We start from the raw sequence: 16812 nt of genomic DNA on the forward strand, positions 1-16812 counted from the left end.
AAATTTCTTGTAACATAAAGTTAAAATATGTTGCGCTTTTACAGCAGATTTGTTAAAGGGTTATTTTTGTTATTTTTTAATATGAAAAATAAATTTTTAATTTGCAAAATAAAATACATTTTAAAATTAAATACAATAAAATTTATGAAAAATTAAATGAATTAATATAAAATAAGTGAACTAAAGTAAACATATATAAACTATAATAAAATAAAATTAAGTTGTTACAGCAGCATGAATATTTAAATGAATAAAAAATAAGATGACAATGTTTGGGTATAACGTGAAGGTAAAGAAAAAATAAAGAAATTCTAAAAAATGTATAAAAATAAGTGAAATAAGGTTTAAAAAAGAAAAATGTAAAATAAAATTATGTTGTTACAGCAGCATGAATATTCAGTTAAGGAGTAAAAAATAAGACAACACAAAATGTTTGGGTATAAAGTGAAGGTAAAATAAAAAAATAAAAGTAAAATTGATTATAAAAATGTATAAAAATAAAATTAAATATGGTGAAAAATAGAATAAAATGTTGAAAGTAAAATTAAATGAAAAATAAATATTTAAGAAATGTATCAAATATAGTGAAATAATAATTAGATAAAAAATAATAAAATATAGAAAAATCAACAGAATATACAAGAGTCTTCAGAAATAAGCAAATGACATAAGGTGCAGATATATTTACATTATCTGCCCTTAAAGTTTTTTTGAAATAAAGTAGCAGTAAACTATTTTACATTGGAAAAAATGACAAAAACAAAATAGGTCTGCAGGTGGTCAAGTAGGGAGTTTCTGAAAAATATTCTAACTTTACTTTGACTTTTATAACAAAAACATTTCTGGAAAGTCTGATGCCTGTTACAACTTTATTTTTTAAATTAATTTCTGATTTTATTTGTGTTTAGAGTGCAGGTAAATTGGGCTTTTCAGCACAAACTGCCAAAACAAACGACTTCCGGAAAGCGCTTTTATTTTGAAGGACGGCTCAGCTGTTGTTTCAGGCTCGCAGTTGCGCATTGACGCAGGGATGGAGAGCAGCGCGCCGCGGCCGCAGTAGGACGTCGGAACCGGACCGAGCTTCACACGAACACGACCGGAGAGACGCGGAACAAAAGAACCGGACCGGCGGCGGCAGTTCGACCCTCGGAGCCGCCCGAGGGCTCATGGAGAGCGGAGCGGAGAGTCTGTCCGCACTGGGGGCGCGTTGATCGGAAGCCTTTCAGCCCAGCGGCGCCGTTAGATGCTCTCCGTCCAGGATTAACCCGATGGCTCCCAAACATGCGCTCCTGTCCGGCCGGGTCAGGGGGGTAGACGGAGGGGACGAAGCCCGCTGGCGGTGCGTGGACTCGCGGATGGACGCTGCGGGGATCGTGGCCGCCTGCTCGCCCCGGAGGAGGACGCTGAGGCGGGCGACGGACGGGACGCTGGCCCGGTGGACGGTGGTGCTGCTGCTGCTGCTGCAGAGCTCGGACGGTAAGATGCTGCTGTTTTCCTCCAACCTGTAGAGCGGATTAACACCTGTCATGTTACGTAAACACGCCGTTCATCCACACATGGATGCGGGTATCTGTGCGTGATTGGAGGTGATCAGATCCACTGGTAACCTCACAAACATGTGGCGCTAAACGGAGAGTCAATGAGCTGCTTTTTGGTGCACATTTTCCCTCCACACGATCAGTTAATCACATTCCGCGGCTCTGATTTGACTAAAAAAGCGCGTATTTGTGACTAGAACCGCCTCCGTGGCTTCGCTCGGGGCCCTCTCCGGTGTCACGTCCCCAAATAACGCAGCCGGAGCGCACCGTGGAGCCGCAGCGCTGCGCATTAAAGGCAGGAGGAAACTTTTTATTCATTCATGGAGACGCGGAGCCCCGCAGGTCACCAACCTCCAGCCGCAGCACAGGAGGGACGTTTCATAGCCGGAGCGCATGAATTATGGATGAGCTGCGCGTCCTCAGACATGCGAGCAAAACAAAAATAGCAGCGGCAGGTTTTCAGGCACGTCGCTCCGCCTGCAGCTGGAGCCGAGAATTAAGGCAGGAGCTCCAAAAAATACCCACAGCTAGGGCTAATATTTGGGATAAAAATTAAGAAAAAGCGTTTATTCGAGCACAAATGCGCAAAAATGTCGCTGCGTTTTGGCACCAAATAGAAGAAAATGAAGCATAAACACATTTTAGTCGTTTCAAATTGTGGTAAAAACGCATCAGAATATCGGTTAAATCCAAAGGTTCATTATATAAACACACGTTTCCATATGTAAATAGTTTAATCTGCGGATATTTTGAAGTTTCTTTCAGCCAAACTCACCAGATGTGAATGAAATTAAATGAATCTGCAGCACCAAAGGGTGACATTTATAAAAAAAAAACAAATGTCAAATGTTCTGTTTCCTTCCAAGAATCATGAGTCAGACTCACTTCCACTCTAAAAATAGAGTTCAGCCTCAGCAAAAAGAATTAAAGCAGCAATTTTTAGAGTTAAAACTACTTTAAATGAAATTATGTTCAACCAAGGAGTGAAAAATTAGTTAATCAGATTTCTCTCTACAATCAAAGATGTTTTGAATTAAACGTCAGAAATCGTCCAGATCCTGAACTCAAGGTGAAGAAAAATCCAGTTTTTAAGCCAATTTTATCAGATTACCTCAACTTGAGTGTAATTTTAAATCAGTTAATGAGGAAATTTGAGTTTAAATTATGGAAAATATTAAGTCGATGCAACACAGCTCATCAAAAAAAGTTTGAAACCTGAAAAGTTTATCTAAATCAGTGTGTTCCGTTAGTAATATATGTGCGTAGATCGTAAAAACAAATGTTTAGGCTTAACAAAAAACATTTAAGCAACAGTTCAGATCAATCGTTTTGAGTTCAGACAACTTCTAATGAAATTATGTTCACCCAACGAGCTATAGTGAGTTCAGGGAATTAGCTAGCTATTTCAAAGTACTTAATAATTAGTAGCATAAACACACAGTGTTGAGTTTTTAAAGACTTGAAATCCTGAAAAATTATGAAGCCAATTTCATTCATTTACTGCAACTTCAATTCAGTTTTAAATCAGCTAACACAAGTGTTAAGTTGATGCAACACAGCTCGTCAAAATAATGTTTAAAACTTTAAAAGTTTATGTAAAACTCTGTGCTGGTGCTAATGATCGGTTTAATAACTGATGACGTAAATACAAGTTTCTAAAAATATCCTGAACCCCAAATGGAGAAATATGAAGTTAAAAAGCCGATTTAATTAATTTATTGCAACATAAATTCAGTTTTAAATGAACTAAAGCTGAAATTTGAGTTGAAATTACACAAAATATTAAATTGGTGTAAATATCAACATTATTTTTGGTGATAATGGATCCTCTGAACCATTTTTTAGAGTTTGAATGTGATTATTTCAAGACAAGAAATTCTGAATAAAATCTAAGTTAAAACTTTTCACTTAAAAATTATTAAAAATTATATAAAACTGAAAAGATGAGCAAAAAAAGGGCAAAAATACAAAATAAAAGCCCCTTAAATGAAACAAACATTACAGAACGTCTCATCATGCTGGGATTAAAATCTCTTTAAATGTGGAGTTTTATCCTTTTAAATGAACTTTAATGTGCAGCAAATAACTCGTTTATACGCTCATTATTAGTTTTTCTATTTAGACGGGTTAATACTGTGTTTCATTGTTAAACAAATCAAACTTTGTGCCTTTTTTCTTTCATTTCATGTGTTTTTGCACCCTATTATTATTATTTTTATTGAACTGAACTACTGGATGGGTTGAATTTCCACAAGAGGATAAAAAACAGCATCACAACATTTAACCACTACAAACCTTATAAAACTGGAAGATAATGAGCATTTTATCCTTTGAAATTAACGTTTACGTGCAACAAATAATACATTTATGTGCTTATTATTGGTTCTATTTTTATACTGTTCTGACACTGTTTAATGCTGTTTTTTATTGAAAAAATGCTAATTTTGCACCTTTTTTGGTTAATTTCACAGTTTTTTGCACCTTATTTTCTTTATTTTTATTAAATTTAACACGTGTGAGCTACAGGACGATGAATAAATGATCTGTTTAAAACCCTGGTAAATACATTTATCTGCTTATCTGAACTTTAATGTGCAGCAAATAGTACATTTTAAAGCTCATTTTTATTATTATTTCTATTATACTGTACTTAGACTGTTTTTTATTGTAAAGAACAGTAAATTTTGTACCTTTTTTGGTTCATTTTGTGTATTTTTTCACTGTATTTTCCTTATTTTAATTAAATTTAACATGTGAGCGACTGGATAACTTCTATTTATTTGTACTTATTATGATTATTTCTACCTCTATATGGTACTTACACTGTTTAATACTGTTTTTTACAGTAAAAAAACACCCTTTTTTCCTTATTTGCATGTTTTTGCATAATATTTTCCTTATTTTTTATAATCCTGCACCGATTTACATCATTTAACAACAACCAGAAACCTCATAAAACTCTACAACATAATTTTAACCTTTAATTAAACATTTATATGCAACAAATAACAACTTTATGTTTATTATTATTATTATTTCTACCTCTATATGGCACTTTGGCTGTCTAATACTGTTTTTACACTAAAAAACAGTAAATTTTGCACCTTTTTTCATTAATTTCATGTTTTTTTTTCACCATATTTTCCTTATTTTTAGTAAAATTAACATGGTAGTTACTGGATAATTAGAATTGATGTAAATCTTATTATTATTTAAGTATAGTGCTTAAACTGGTTAATACTGGTTTTCACTGTAAAAAAATAAGCAAATTTGCACCTTTTTTTCGTTAATTTCACATGTTTTTGCACCATATTTTCCTTATTTTTATTAAATTTAACATGAGTGAGCTACAAGAGGATGAATAAAGGATCTATTTATCTTTTTTTTAGATTTAAACACCGTTTAGTGAAGCTCAACACTGATTTACATCATTTACCAACATGTGGAAACCTCATAGAACTCTTTTAGATACCCCTAAATGAGTGTTTTAATGAGCATTAGTTTGTTTCTGTGGTTTTTTTAACCGTTTAGCTGATCAGGAGTCGCCTCATCGACCTGTCCGCTGTCGTTTCAAGCCCAGATTTGTGAGATTCTGCTGGTTTTTAGAAGATGGAGTCCAGAGTGTTTAGAAGACGTTCGGTCGCCCACTCGTCCTCCTTCCTCCGCTGCTCGTATTTTTGTTTATTTCTGCGTCCGTGACGGCTGATGGAAGTCGTTTTTGCGGCTGCCTGGTGTGCTCGTGTGGGCGTTCAGTCTCCCATCGGTCCTCAGAGATGCTCCGCGGATCGCTGAGGTCCGTTGCCATGGGAACCGATCGGTGGAGGATTGAAATAACGGCAGAGTGAAGCGGCAGGTTGATGGCACAAACCCGTTTTCTCTCCGTTAGTGAAGTTCAAACCTGTTGAGCGACACCAATCCACCTGTAGGACGACGGTCTGTTTGTGAGCAGAGAGCAGCGATCAAAGCCGACGATTTCATGTTCAGTGTCACCGAGGAGGAAAGAAAACCGAAAATATTCACGTTTAAGAAGCTGAAAACAGAGAACTGAAGCTGCTTGAGTGAATCTATGGGATGTAGAAGATGCTCCTGCTGTCAGACGTAGTAAAAATAAGAAACATTCGTCTGAGATGACTTAAAGTTTGACAAAGTTTCCTAAGAATTTGTCCAAAAGCACTCCAATAATTTGAGTTTGTTCTGTTCATCTGCTCTAACCAGTTCTGACCAACCACCTGTCACACTTGTTTAAAATGGTTCCCAGTCACATGAAAAATTAAACAGAAATTAACTAAAATGACACAAAAAAGGCCAATATTAATAGAAATGTGTCTAGGAAGACACAAAACTTGACTAAAGGACTTAAAATAATTTGCTTTTTTTTGGTAAAAATGAGACTATAACTTGTTCTGTCCCACGTTACATTAAATCTCCAAAAATCCTCAAACAGTTCAAAGTGACGTAAAAGTTGACAAAAAGTACAAACAAATTGTCCAAAATGGCACAAAAGTATCCAGAATTACTGGAGTCTGTTGGGAATGACACAAAATTTGACAAAATTGCTTTAAATATTTGTCCAAAATGCCTAAAAAAGTTGCATTTTTAGGTAAAAATGTCCAGTCACCTGTCCCACGTTACTGAGAATTTGTTGAAAATGAAAATGTCCAAAATGAGATGACAGTTTTAAAAAATTGTCCAAAAGTTGACGTAATTCACTCAGTGATCCTGGATGGATGTCAGACTGATCTGTGGTCGGTTTTTACTTTGACTTTCTTTTTATATTTTCTGCAGTGTTCTGAGGTTTCATAGTTTTGTTCTTTAATTCTCGTAACGAGGCGTCGCTGATGGTCCACACCGTCGTCTATCAGCTGTCGTCAAACTCATCGATCGGCTCCTCAGAGTCTCTGGAAGAGATTCAGAGTCCAAACATCAGGAAGGGAACGCTGTAAATACTTTGATTTTTTTTTTCATTTTACAGTTTCACTGCACTCTGACATTAAAAAAACATTCATTTACATTTTACTTCTAAAAATAAGACAAAACTGAAAAAAAACATCCAGATGAAAATTCATTAATATAAATAAATAACATTTTACATTTTTGAAACTTATTTTTCCTGTTTTGAGTCCCAGATAATCTCTAGTAAAAAAGAAAACAAAACATTAATTTACATTTTATCTGTGAAAATACAGCAAAAACTGTAAATAACATCCAGATGAAAAAATATGACAAAAATATTATTTTACCAATAATATGTAAAATATTATTTTACTAAATATGTTTTGCCTTTAGGGGGAAAACCCCCCAAAAAGAATAAATGATGGATTGAACCTTTTTGGGCAGATTTAAATATAAATAAATATAAATAAATAGAATAAATATACAGTAAACTTCGTTTAAAAAAAAGAAAAATTGCAGTTTGAAAAAAAATATAGTATTTTCTTTTATACTAGTATCATGAGTGACTTTTTCTTGATAAAATTTGTTTTCTAAATTCATTATTAAATATTATTACATATCGGTAATTTAATAAAACAGTAGAATACCTTTTCCATAATTGTCTTTAAAATCCTTTGTTTTAATCTGTAAAAAGTATTAATATTTTTTGCTCATTTAAATACAATAAAATAAAAAATGTGTATTTTTACAGTCAAATATAAAATGAATGTATTTATCAATTTGGAAAAATACTGATTTGATATTATTTACTGTTTTGTCATTTATTTTTAGAGTTCTCAATTTTTTTATTTATTCTACAAGTTATTAGTAAAAAACTAAACAAAAAATGGAAAAAAAATGACAAAAAAACACTAAATTAAAACGATTGACAGTTAAAATCAGCAAAATAAAAAGACAAGAAGCATTTTTTCTATTCCATCTCTATTTTAGTTGCTCTTATTTTTTTTTGCTCCTTTTTAACTGTTTTATCACCAAAATAACGTTTTAAAAACTCCCATTGTGCTGGACATGAATCTGTTTCTGGATCAGTTTGTTAGAAGGACGAAGCTTCAGCGTCGTAAATATTCCTCCGTCTCCTGCAGCATTCATGACGCAGCTTCTCACAAATCACACCGAGGCAGAAACTCTTTGGGAGAAATTGATTTTCTAATCCCAGTTAGCCACACGTTGTGTTTTGCTAATCTTGCAGGGACTCTTTCTTTCTTTCCCTGAGTCGCCTCTCATGTGTGAAGCTGCAGTTTGTCCTGCATGCAGGATCCGCTGCAGGTTTACATGCAGGTTCTCACACAGCTGTGCTTCCCTCCAGATGTGAAGCTGCTTTTTAATCAGCGGCCAACGAAGCTCTGCAGCGTTTAATAAGAAACAAGAGGAGAACCGATTCTAAAAGGGTCGATTCACACGAAATCCTCGCTAATGATGCGAATCCAGAGAGACGTTTGGCTTTATCTGCAGAGATGTGAACATTTTCCATCTGTTCCTCTGGGCTAAAGAAGAGACACGAAAGGCTAAGAATGTCTAAAGAGATGAGAATTATTATACTTATGTCCATGTTGTGCTACGTTCCTGCTAATGTGCAAAAATCTGCATCAAAATAAGACTTTAACTGAATTCAGAACATCTCCTGGAGGCAAGATATACATAAAATTGTTCCAAAAGGGTGCAGTTTCTTATCAAAAGTCGCTACAATTTACATATATTTCTTAAGTGCCTCACAAGCATTCTAAGCTAGCTGCTAGCTAAGCTGCTGTGCACAGAGAAGCTTCTAGTCTCCATCTCATAATTATTTTAGCTATGCCAAGTTGTGCTACGTTCCTGCTAATGTGCAAAAATCTGCATCAAAATAAGACTTTAACTTGATTTAGGACATCTCCTGAAGGCAAAATATACAAAAAATTACACCACAACACTTGCTAAATGTCTTCTTGTCAATAGGCGCTACAATTTACAGATGTTTTTTAAGCTAGCTGCTAGCTAGGCGGCTAGAAGCTTCTAGTCTCCATTTTAGCGACTATTTTAGCTATGTCCATGTTGTGCTACATCCCGCTAACGTGCAAAAGTCTGCATCAAAATATGACTTAATCTGAATTCAGAGCATCTATTGGAGGCAAAATAGATATGATTTGTTCCCAAATGGTGCATTTTATTAATCAATTCACTCCAATTTACAGATGTTTCTTTAACACCTGACATGCAGGCTATACTAGCTGCTAGCTAAGCTGCTGTGCACTGAGAAGCTTCTAGTCTCCATTTCATAAATATTTTAGGTATGTCCATGTTGTGGTACGTTCCTGCTAATGTGCAAATATCTGCATCAAAATATGACTTCACCTGAATTCAGAGCACATGCAGGCTAAGCTAGCTGCTAGCTAAGCTGCTTTATGCACAGAAACTTCTAGCTATGTCCATGTTGTGCTACGTTGTTAGTGCCTTACCTCACTTGCCTCACTTGCTAAATATTTTATTGATAGATGCTATAATTTTCAGATGTTTTCTGAGCTCGCTGTTAGCTAGGCGGCTGTGCACATGTTGTGCTACGTTCATGCTAATGGGCAAAAATCTGCATCAAAATAAGACTCAAGATAATCTGTTGACCAAAATGTTGTCCCACTTTCTGAACATCTGCTTATTGATAGATGCTACAATTGTACAGATGTTTCCTAAACGCCTCACATGCAGGCTAAGCTAGCTGCTAGCTCAGTGGCTATGCGCAAAGAAGCTTCTGGTCCCCACTCAGTTCTAGCAGTTCAGACAAATAAATATTGCTTTAAAAAGAGTGAAATGAGGCGTTCTAATGACAGATTTACCAGAAAATCACTTGTTTTCTAGATTCATTTTTTACTGAATCTTGATGCTACAAATTGTTTATTATTGATAAATGTTTAAATAGGACAAGTAGAATAAAGTGAACCTGATGAAATATCACGATTTTGAGCTTAGATTTGGTTAATTTTCCAAACAAAACTAAATGTCTTGGGTGATTATTTCAGAGATCAATAGAAAGTGGAAAAGCGTATTTTTTTCTGTGATAAATGATATAATTTTGGTGATTTTTTTTTTTTTTTAAAAGGATAGAATGCTTTTCTAAATGAGCGTTGGAGCTTTAAACGGTTTGTTTATTTAACTGAGAGAATCTTTGTTCTTTCACTAGTTTCCTCTAAACTGAGTTCAGGGAAACGTAGGATTGTTAGCAGAAGGACTGATTTTCTCATTTCTCTGGAGGTCAGGACAGATCAGACGTTTCATAACTCGCTTATTAAACATCCAGATGAAATGTGAGTGAAGCCACACAGGTGCTTTTATTACCCACCGACCATCACGACTCTCCAGACGCCGTTCGTCTTAATAACATCTGAACTTTTAATACGGCGACGAGTCAAACCGTCTGCTGGGACCGAGGCTCTGAACGAGGGTTAGCCGTTAGCTTACACCCACAACGTAAAAATAAAGGGGATATTTCAGCAGCTGGGGCTAAAAAATACGGGAAAAAGCATTTAATAATTAATGTTTCAGGCCTCAATTTATGAGATTATATGTATTTTATGGCCTTTTAATGTTTAACACAGTCTATTTTCATATCTAAAAATATTTTAAATAAATTAATTAAAAATACTCTCAAACATTTTTAGTCATTTAAAATATTTTCATATCTAAAAATATTTTAAATAAATAATTAAAAATACTCTCAAACATTTTTAGTCCAAAATGACTAAATTATTTTTTTGCATATTTTTGTAAAATTACAAAACCAATATTTATTTTTCCAAAAAGTAAAAACAGTGTAATAAAAAAGTAATACTCATCTTCTTAAAGAAAATATTGTCCATAATTAGAATCAGTTTTGTCGCTTATAGTCACAATAAAATTATTAATGATTTGTAGAATAATAATAATAATAATAAAAACTGGACTCAGATTTTAAAAACTGGAGCTTTAAAAGATATTTGAAGTCTTTTGATCTTACATGCATTATCGATGATGTTTGTCCTTTAATTATTATTTTTGTTGTTTAATCAAAGCCGACTCGTTCTAGATGATTCCGTGAACTGAATTTGCGTTTTAGGTTTCGTATAAGCCTGATTAAATAATCCTAAAGGTCCTTGAACGTGTCGTTTTACCGTCAGAATGTGGAGTCGATTTTACTTTTTCTATATTTTCTTATTTGCTGGATTTTTTCTGTTGGCAGCAAAAACAAAAAAACACGAAACATTTCCCTCCACAAACCTGATGGACACGAGGAACGACTGGGTAAATTTCTGTGATGATCCGAATGTGGAACGTCAGTCATTATTTAGAGCTGAAATGGAACTAATGGATTTTCTTTTTCTTTCCCGGATCCCATTACTGGTTTTCAAGGTCAGAAAATCCATTTGGTAAAAGCGGGTTGAGGGAAGCGTTGTGGAGGTTTGTGCTTTCAGAGAGGGCTGGTCTGTCCGTCTGGTTCATGATGGAATCGATGGGAAAAGGTTCCAACGTGACCCCGCCTTCGAATTATTTCATGAACCCCCGAAATGCAACAAACGAAGAAGAAGTCGCTGCTCCAATCCTCACATGAAGCCCCGAAATTGGAAACTTCCCCGCGGAGGTGTTGAGACAGGCGTGGAATAAGTTTAATGTTTTAACCCTCATGTCGTCCTGCGGGTCAAATTGATCCGTTTTAATATTTGAAAATGTGAGGAAAAATGTATTTTCACAGTGAAGCTTCTGGTGTCCACATTTTCAACATTTTTGGGAAATTTTTGAAATTTTTTTGGTGGGAAATAAAGAAGCTTTAAAAAAAAGTTTCTTTAAGAACATTCAGAAAAAAATCAACCAAAATCCAGCGAATATCGCTGGATTTTGGTTGATTTTTTTCTGAATGTTTAAAAAGCTGGGTTAAAAAGCTGAAGTGAAGAGGCAGAAAATACCCGATCTGGGTAACAAGAGGGAAGAAAAACAGAACGAGGTGAGCCTGCGGAGAAAATAAAAAACAAAAGCCAGCATCGGCAAAGTCAAAAGGAAAGATTTAAGTGGTACGGTCATCAACAGAACTTCACTGTCAGGATCAGGCATGAAGCAAAGCTTCATTAATATATTTACTGCACATGTTTGGTCATTCCGTTTCAAATACATCTATAAGTGTCATCTCCAGCCACAAATCTGTTCTTCACTGTGGTAGTCCTGGTCAGGAGAGACACAATATGACCACAAAAAGATGCAAAATGGACACAACATGATGTAAAATACAGACAGACACACAGCAGGACAACAAAGAGACACAAAATGACGACAAGAAAACACAGAATGCCTCCATGCTTCACTGTCAGGACTGTGCATTCACTGTTGTATTCAGGAGAGACACAAAACAACCACAAAGAGACACAAAACAGCCACAAAGACACACAAAAAACGCAAAGAGACACAAAACGACCACAAAGGACACAAAACAACCGCAAAGAGACACAAAACGACCACAAAGAGACACAAAACAACCGCAAAGAGACACAAAACGGCCACAAAGGACACAAAACGGCCACAAAGAGACACAAAACGACCACAAAGAGACACAAAACGACCACGAAGAGACACAAAACGACCACGAAGAGACACAAAACGACCACAAAGGACACAAAACGACCACAAAGAGACACAAAACGACCACAAAGAGACACAAAACGACCACGAAGAGACACAAAACGACCACGAAGAGACACAAAACGACCACAGAGACACAAAACGACCACGAAGAGACACAAAACAACCACAGAGACACAAAACAACCACAAACAGGTGACCTGAGACCACAAAGACGCACAAGCGACCATTAGAAGAGACAAAACCAAGAGAAAGAGACACAATTTTAGCACAAAAAGATGCAAAGTGACCACAAAGTGATGTAAAATGTACACAGACACACAAAATTACAGCAAAGACACACAAAACAACCACAAGAAAACCCAGCACCATGTTAGGATCGGTTCCACCCATCCATGTTTGCACTGCGTCTTATGCAACCGTCTGTGAATGAAGCTTATTAAAGGCCAGAACAGCATCCTCAGACAGGAAAAAGACGTGGCAGTGACACACAACTCTGGCTTCGAGGCCAAATGACACATCAGAGACAAACGCAAAGACAGTCGGACAAACGTTAGCGCCAGAGCAGCTGCAGCGATACGAGGAGGAGCTGAAGGAGTCGAGGCCGAGCAGCTAGGAACCCTCACAAGCATGATTACATTTTCACTGGCTTTGTTTCCCCCTCCGCCTTTTTCTTCTTCCTTCTCAAACACTACAGTAGGAATAAATCCGGCCTCCTGTGGCTACGAGGAGCTAAAAAAAGAGCAAGTTTCATCTGAGCAAACTGATTTCTTTCGCTCGGCCAGATTGCGTTTTCGGTGTCCGGGCAGATTTGCCGAGCAGCTGATTTTTTATTTCTTTTTTTCAAAGTGAGCGGCGCAGCGGCTTCAGACAAGGAATGAACGATACAAACACACCTTGAAGACACGTTCTGGAATCGCTGTGATGGAATAAAAGCCTCTCAGAAGCGGCAGGGAGTCGGACTAAAGCGACGCAGGGTTTCTTTTTTTTCACATTTCATTTTATTTTAGCGACAGAAAGTGAATCTTCTCGTTCGCAAGTCCTGAGGCTTAGCACAGGAGAGGGAAAAGAATCAGTTTCTCAGAAAATTCATCTCTTATAAGCGAAAGACTGAAGCCACAAAGCATGAAAAGAAAACCCAGACTGAAGGGAAATGAAGGACTGAACCTTTCTTTATGTTACTTTCAGAATACAACAGTAAAAAATGGAAAACATGCACAAAAAGATGTAGAAAGAGCTTGAAAAGATGCAAAAATGTCACGAAAAGATGCAAGAACGATACAAAAGATGTAGAAAGAGCTTGAAAAGATGCAAAAATGTCACGAAAAGATGCAAGAACAATACAAAAGATGTAGAAAGAGCTTGAAAAGATGCAAAAATGTCTCACAAAAATGCAAAAATGGACCACAAAGATGCAAAAATGTCACTAAAAGGTATGAAAATGATGGTAAAATGTGCAAAAATGACAGATTTAAAAAGTCATACAAAGATGCAGAAAGATAGAAAAATCACAAGGATACAAAAACGACAAAATATGCAAAAATGACAGTGAAAGATGCAAAAATTTCACAAAAAGATACCAAAATGTCGTGAAAAAATGGAAAAATCGCTCAAAAAGATGTAGAAAGGACACGAAAAGATGCAAAAATGACAAAAAAAATTCACGAAATTATGCAAAAATGTCATTAAATGGAAAATATGCACAAAAAGGGCTTAAAAAGATGCAAAAATGTCACACAAAGATGTAAAAATGTTCCTAAAAATGGCACAAAGATGTAGAAAGAACACAAAAAAAGATGCAGAAATGTCACAGATGCAAAAATGACAAAAATGTGCAAGAATGACACTAAAAGATGCAAAAAATTCACAAAAATATGCCAAAAAGTCATGAAAAAATTGAAAAATTACACAAAAGGATGTAGAAAGGACATGAAAAGGTGCAAAAATGACCAAAAAAAAATCACGGAATTATGTAAAAATGTCATAGAAAATGGAAATAATGCGCAAAAAGATGTAGAAAGGGCTTAAAAAGATGCAAAAATGTCCCACAAAGATGCAAAAACATAACTGAAAGATTCAAAAGTGTCTCACAAAGATGCAGAAAGATGGAAAAATGACACAAAAAGATGCAAAAATGTCTCAAAGCTGCAGAACTGATGGAAATGCGACTCCGGCTCTCCTCTCTGTGCTCGTTTGTGATGCAAATACAAACAAATTTGACCTCGGCCGGGATTTTGTGCGATTATCCTGGATGTAAACAGCGACTGGACAGAGCGTTTGGTCTGCAGGTCAGCAGCATAAATCCTAAACCACCATACGATCCTCCGGCTGCTTTATTTACAAAGCGGTTTGCTTCGTTATGTTCGTCTGCTGAACCGCAGTCTGTGTAAACGGAACAATTGCTTTCGATGACAAAGGTAATTATTCCCCGGCGGCTTTTTCCGAGTCGGCCGAGTCGCTCCTGACCTCCCCGTCTATTTACCAGCCCCGAGAAGGAAGCGTGCATGAAATATTCATGGCTGTGCATAATCAGACATGCTGCTGGAGACCCAGTTTAGGTGTTAGCGAGCTGCGAGCGCTGAGCAGCCCACATTTAGTCAGAGAGAGAGGAGTGCTTAAAACCAGAGCTTCAGTGGAGCTCAGAGGGCCTCCTGATTAAAGCAGCGAGCGGCTCCTCTGGTTTCCATTTTTCATGCTCTTGGATTGAAGAAAAGCGCCGTCACTCAGCGCTGTGATTTTTTTCATGTCTTGCTAACCGCTGGAGAAAAACTCTGCTCTTCTGCTTCACACGGTTACGTAACGGGGGGGCGGACTAATTAGTGAAACTTCCTCAAACAACATCAGACTGTGTTTTCATTTTCTTTTTTCTTCTCACCGAGGAGCCTCTGGTGGACATGAACGAGGATACGGATGACGACAACTGCGCTTAATCAGAAAGATGGAAAAATGACACGAAAAGATGCTAAAATGTCACTAAAAGAGCCAAAAATGTTGCAAAAAGGTGCAAAAATGACACAAATGTGCCAAAAATATGCAAAAATGTCACACAAAGATGCAGAAATGTCACAAAAAGGTGGAAAATGACACAAAAAGATGCAATAGTGTCACGTAAAGATGGAAAAATGACACAAAAAGATGTAGATAGGACATGAAAAGATGCAAAAATATGCAAAAATGTCACTGAAAGATGCAACAATGTCACAAATAGGTATGAAAATGTCTCTAACAGATGCAACAATGACACAAAGTTAAAAAAAATGTCATACAGAGATGCAGAAATGACAAAAAGATGGAAACATGACACTAAAAATGTAGAAAGGACATGAAAAGATGCAAAAATGACAATAAAAGAGAAAAATAGACAGAAAGATGCAAAAATGACACAAAAAGATGGAAAATGTACACAAACAGATGTAGCAAGGACATGAAACGATGCAACAATGTCGCTAAAAGATGCAAAAATATACAAAAATGTCATGAAAAGAATGAAAAATTACACAAAAACGTGCAAAAACTCATGAAAAGATGGATCATTTACACAAAAGGATGTAGAAAGGACATGAAAATATGCAAAAACATACAAAAATGTCACAAAATTATGCAAGAAATGTCCCTAAAAGATGTCAAACTGTCACACACCACCAGACTGTTTCCTTTTTTTGTCTTCCTCTGACGGACGTGGTGGAGCTTACGGACGACGATGACGGCTGCATTTAATCAGATTGTCTGATTTGCGCTGCCGGTAATGAAATGGCACTCTGCGCTCACACCATATGTGTCCCATAAAACACACAACACACACTCGCTGAGCGCCGCCACCGGGGACACGTTAAGGGAACACACATCAGGTGACCCACGCCGCTCCCTCATTGGCTCCTCGGGCGTCACATGACGCTGCCTGCAGCACTTTTGGCTCGTGTTGTTTTCTTTTAGTGGAAAATCAATACACACTCTGCACACACATTCACACACACATGTGATGTGTAAAATCCTCCAGAACAACCCACCCTTTATGTTACTCGACTTAACGGTTGATTTAGAAGCGAACTCCAGCTTTGAGCTTCCCTCTCTGAGCGCCGTTGTGCGTCTGAATTTGTGTGTTCTTGCGCCACAAAGAAGCTCGTCCTGATTTGTGACGTTCCTCAGAGGAAACGCTCGTCTCCCGTATTCTGACAGTTGTTGTTCTGTTTTTTAAAAGCTGCCGTTTCCAGCTGACAAACACACGGCGGCTCCTGAAGCTGCACCTGATGTGAGCGGACTTTCAAACATGCAGGAGACAAAGTGTGTGTGTGTGAAAGCAGAAAGGTGTATCTGACAGAAATGAAGCAGCAGCAGGATTTTACATGAGATTATGTCGTTTGTTTGATGTTTTATCTCATAGAAATTCTTATTTTTACATTTTAGACAACATGCAAAATGAGTAAAATCCATCAAACCGTCTGCTGTCGTGTGTTTGTGGAACCCAAATGTGTTCAATTCTAATTTATAGTTTCTGTCGATGCTCAGAGATCCGCTGAGTCATGCTTTAAAGAGAGAAAACGCTTCTTGTTTTAGGTCATTTGTGTCTCATAAGGCTGCACATTTAGCCAAATATTGACCCTTTTTGCTGTTTTTTAAAATCACTTTTTTGCTCCTGTCACGTTTTTCCTCACTATGGTTCATTTTTCACTGCAATGTAAAGTTGTGCACCTCTATGGAAACAGAACGACCACGATAAGGAGAGAGAAGTCAGAGATGTGTTCTATGCAGT

At 36.7% G+C, this 16812-nt stretch overlaps 1 protein-coding gene across 1 annotated transcript in view; it reads left to right on the top strand.

Moving 5' to 3' along the window:
* Positions 1-995: 995 nt before the first annotated feature.
* kiaa1549la (KIAA1549-like a) overlaps positions 996-16812 on the top strand; it is a 144709-nt gene continuing 128892 nt past the window's right edge. Inside the window, exon 1 of the mRNA XM_051951865.1 lies at positions 996-1476. Coding sequence (XP_051807825.1) covers positions 1269-1476 — 208 coding nt within the window. The 5' untranslated portion in view covers positions 996-1268. The remainder of the gene's footprint in view (positions 1477-16812) is intronic.

The sequence above is a fragment of the Acanthochromis polyacanthus genome, chromosome 8 (genome assembly GCF_021347895.1).
Source record: "Acanthochromis polyacanthus isolate Apoly-LR-REF ecotype Palm Island chromosome 8, KAUST_Apoly_ChrSc, whole genome shotgun sequence".
Lineage (NCBI taxonomy): Eukaryota > Metazoa > Chordata > Actinopteri > Pomacentridae > Acanthochromis > Acanthochromis polyacanthus.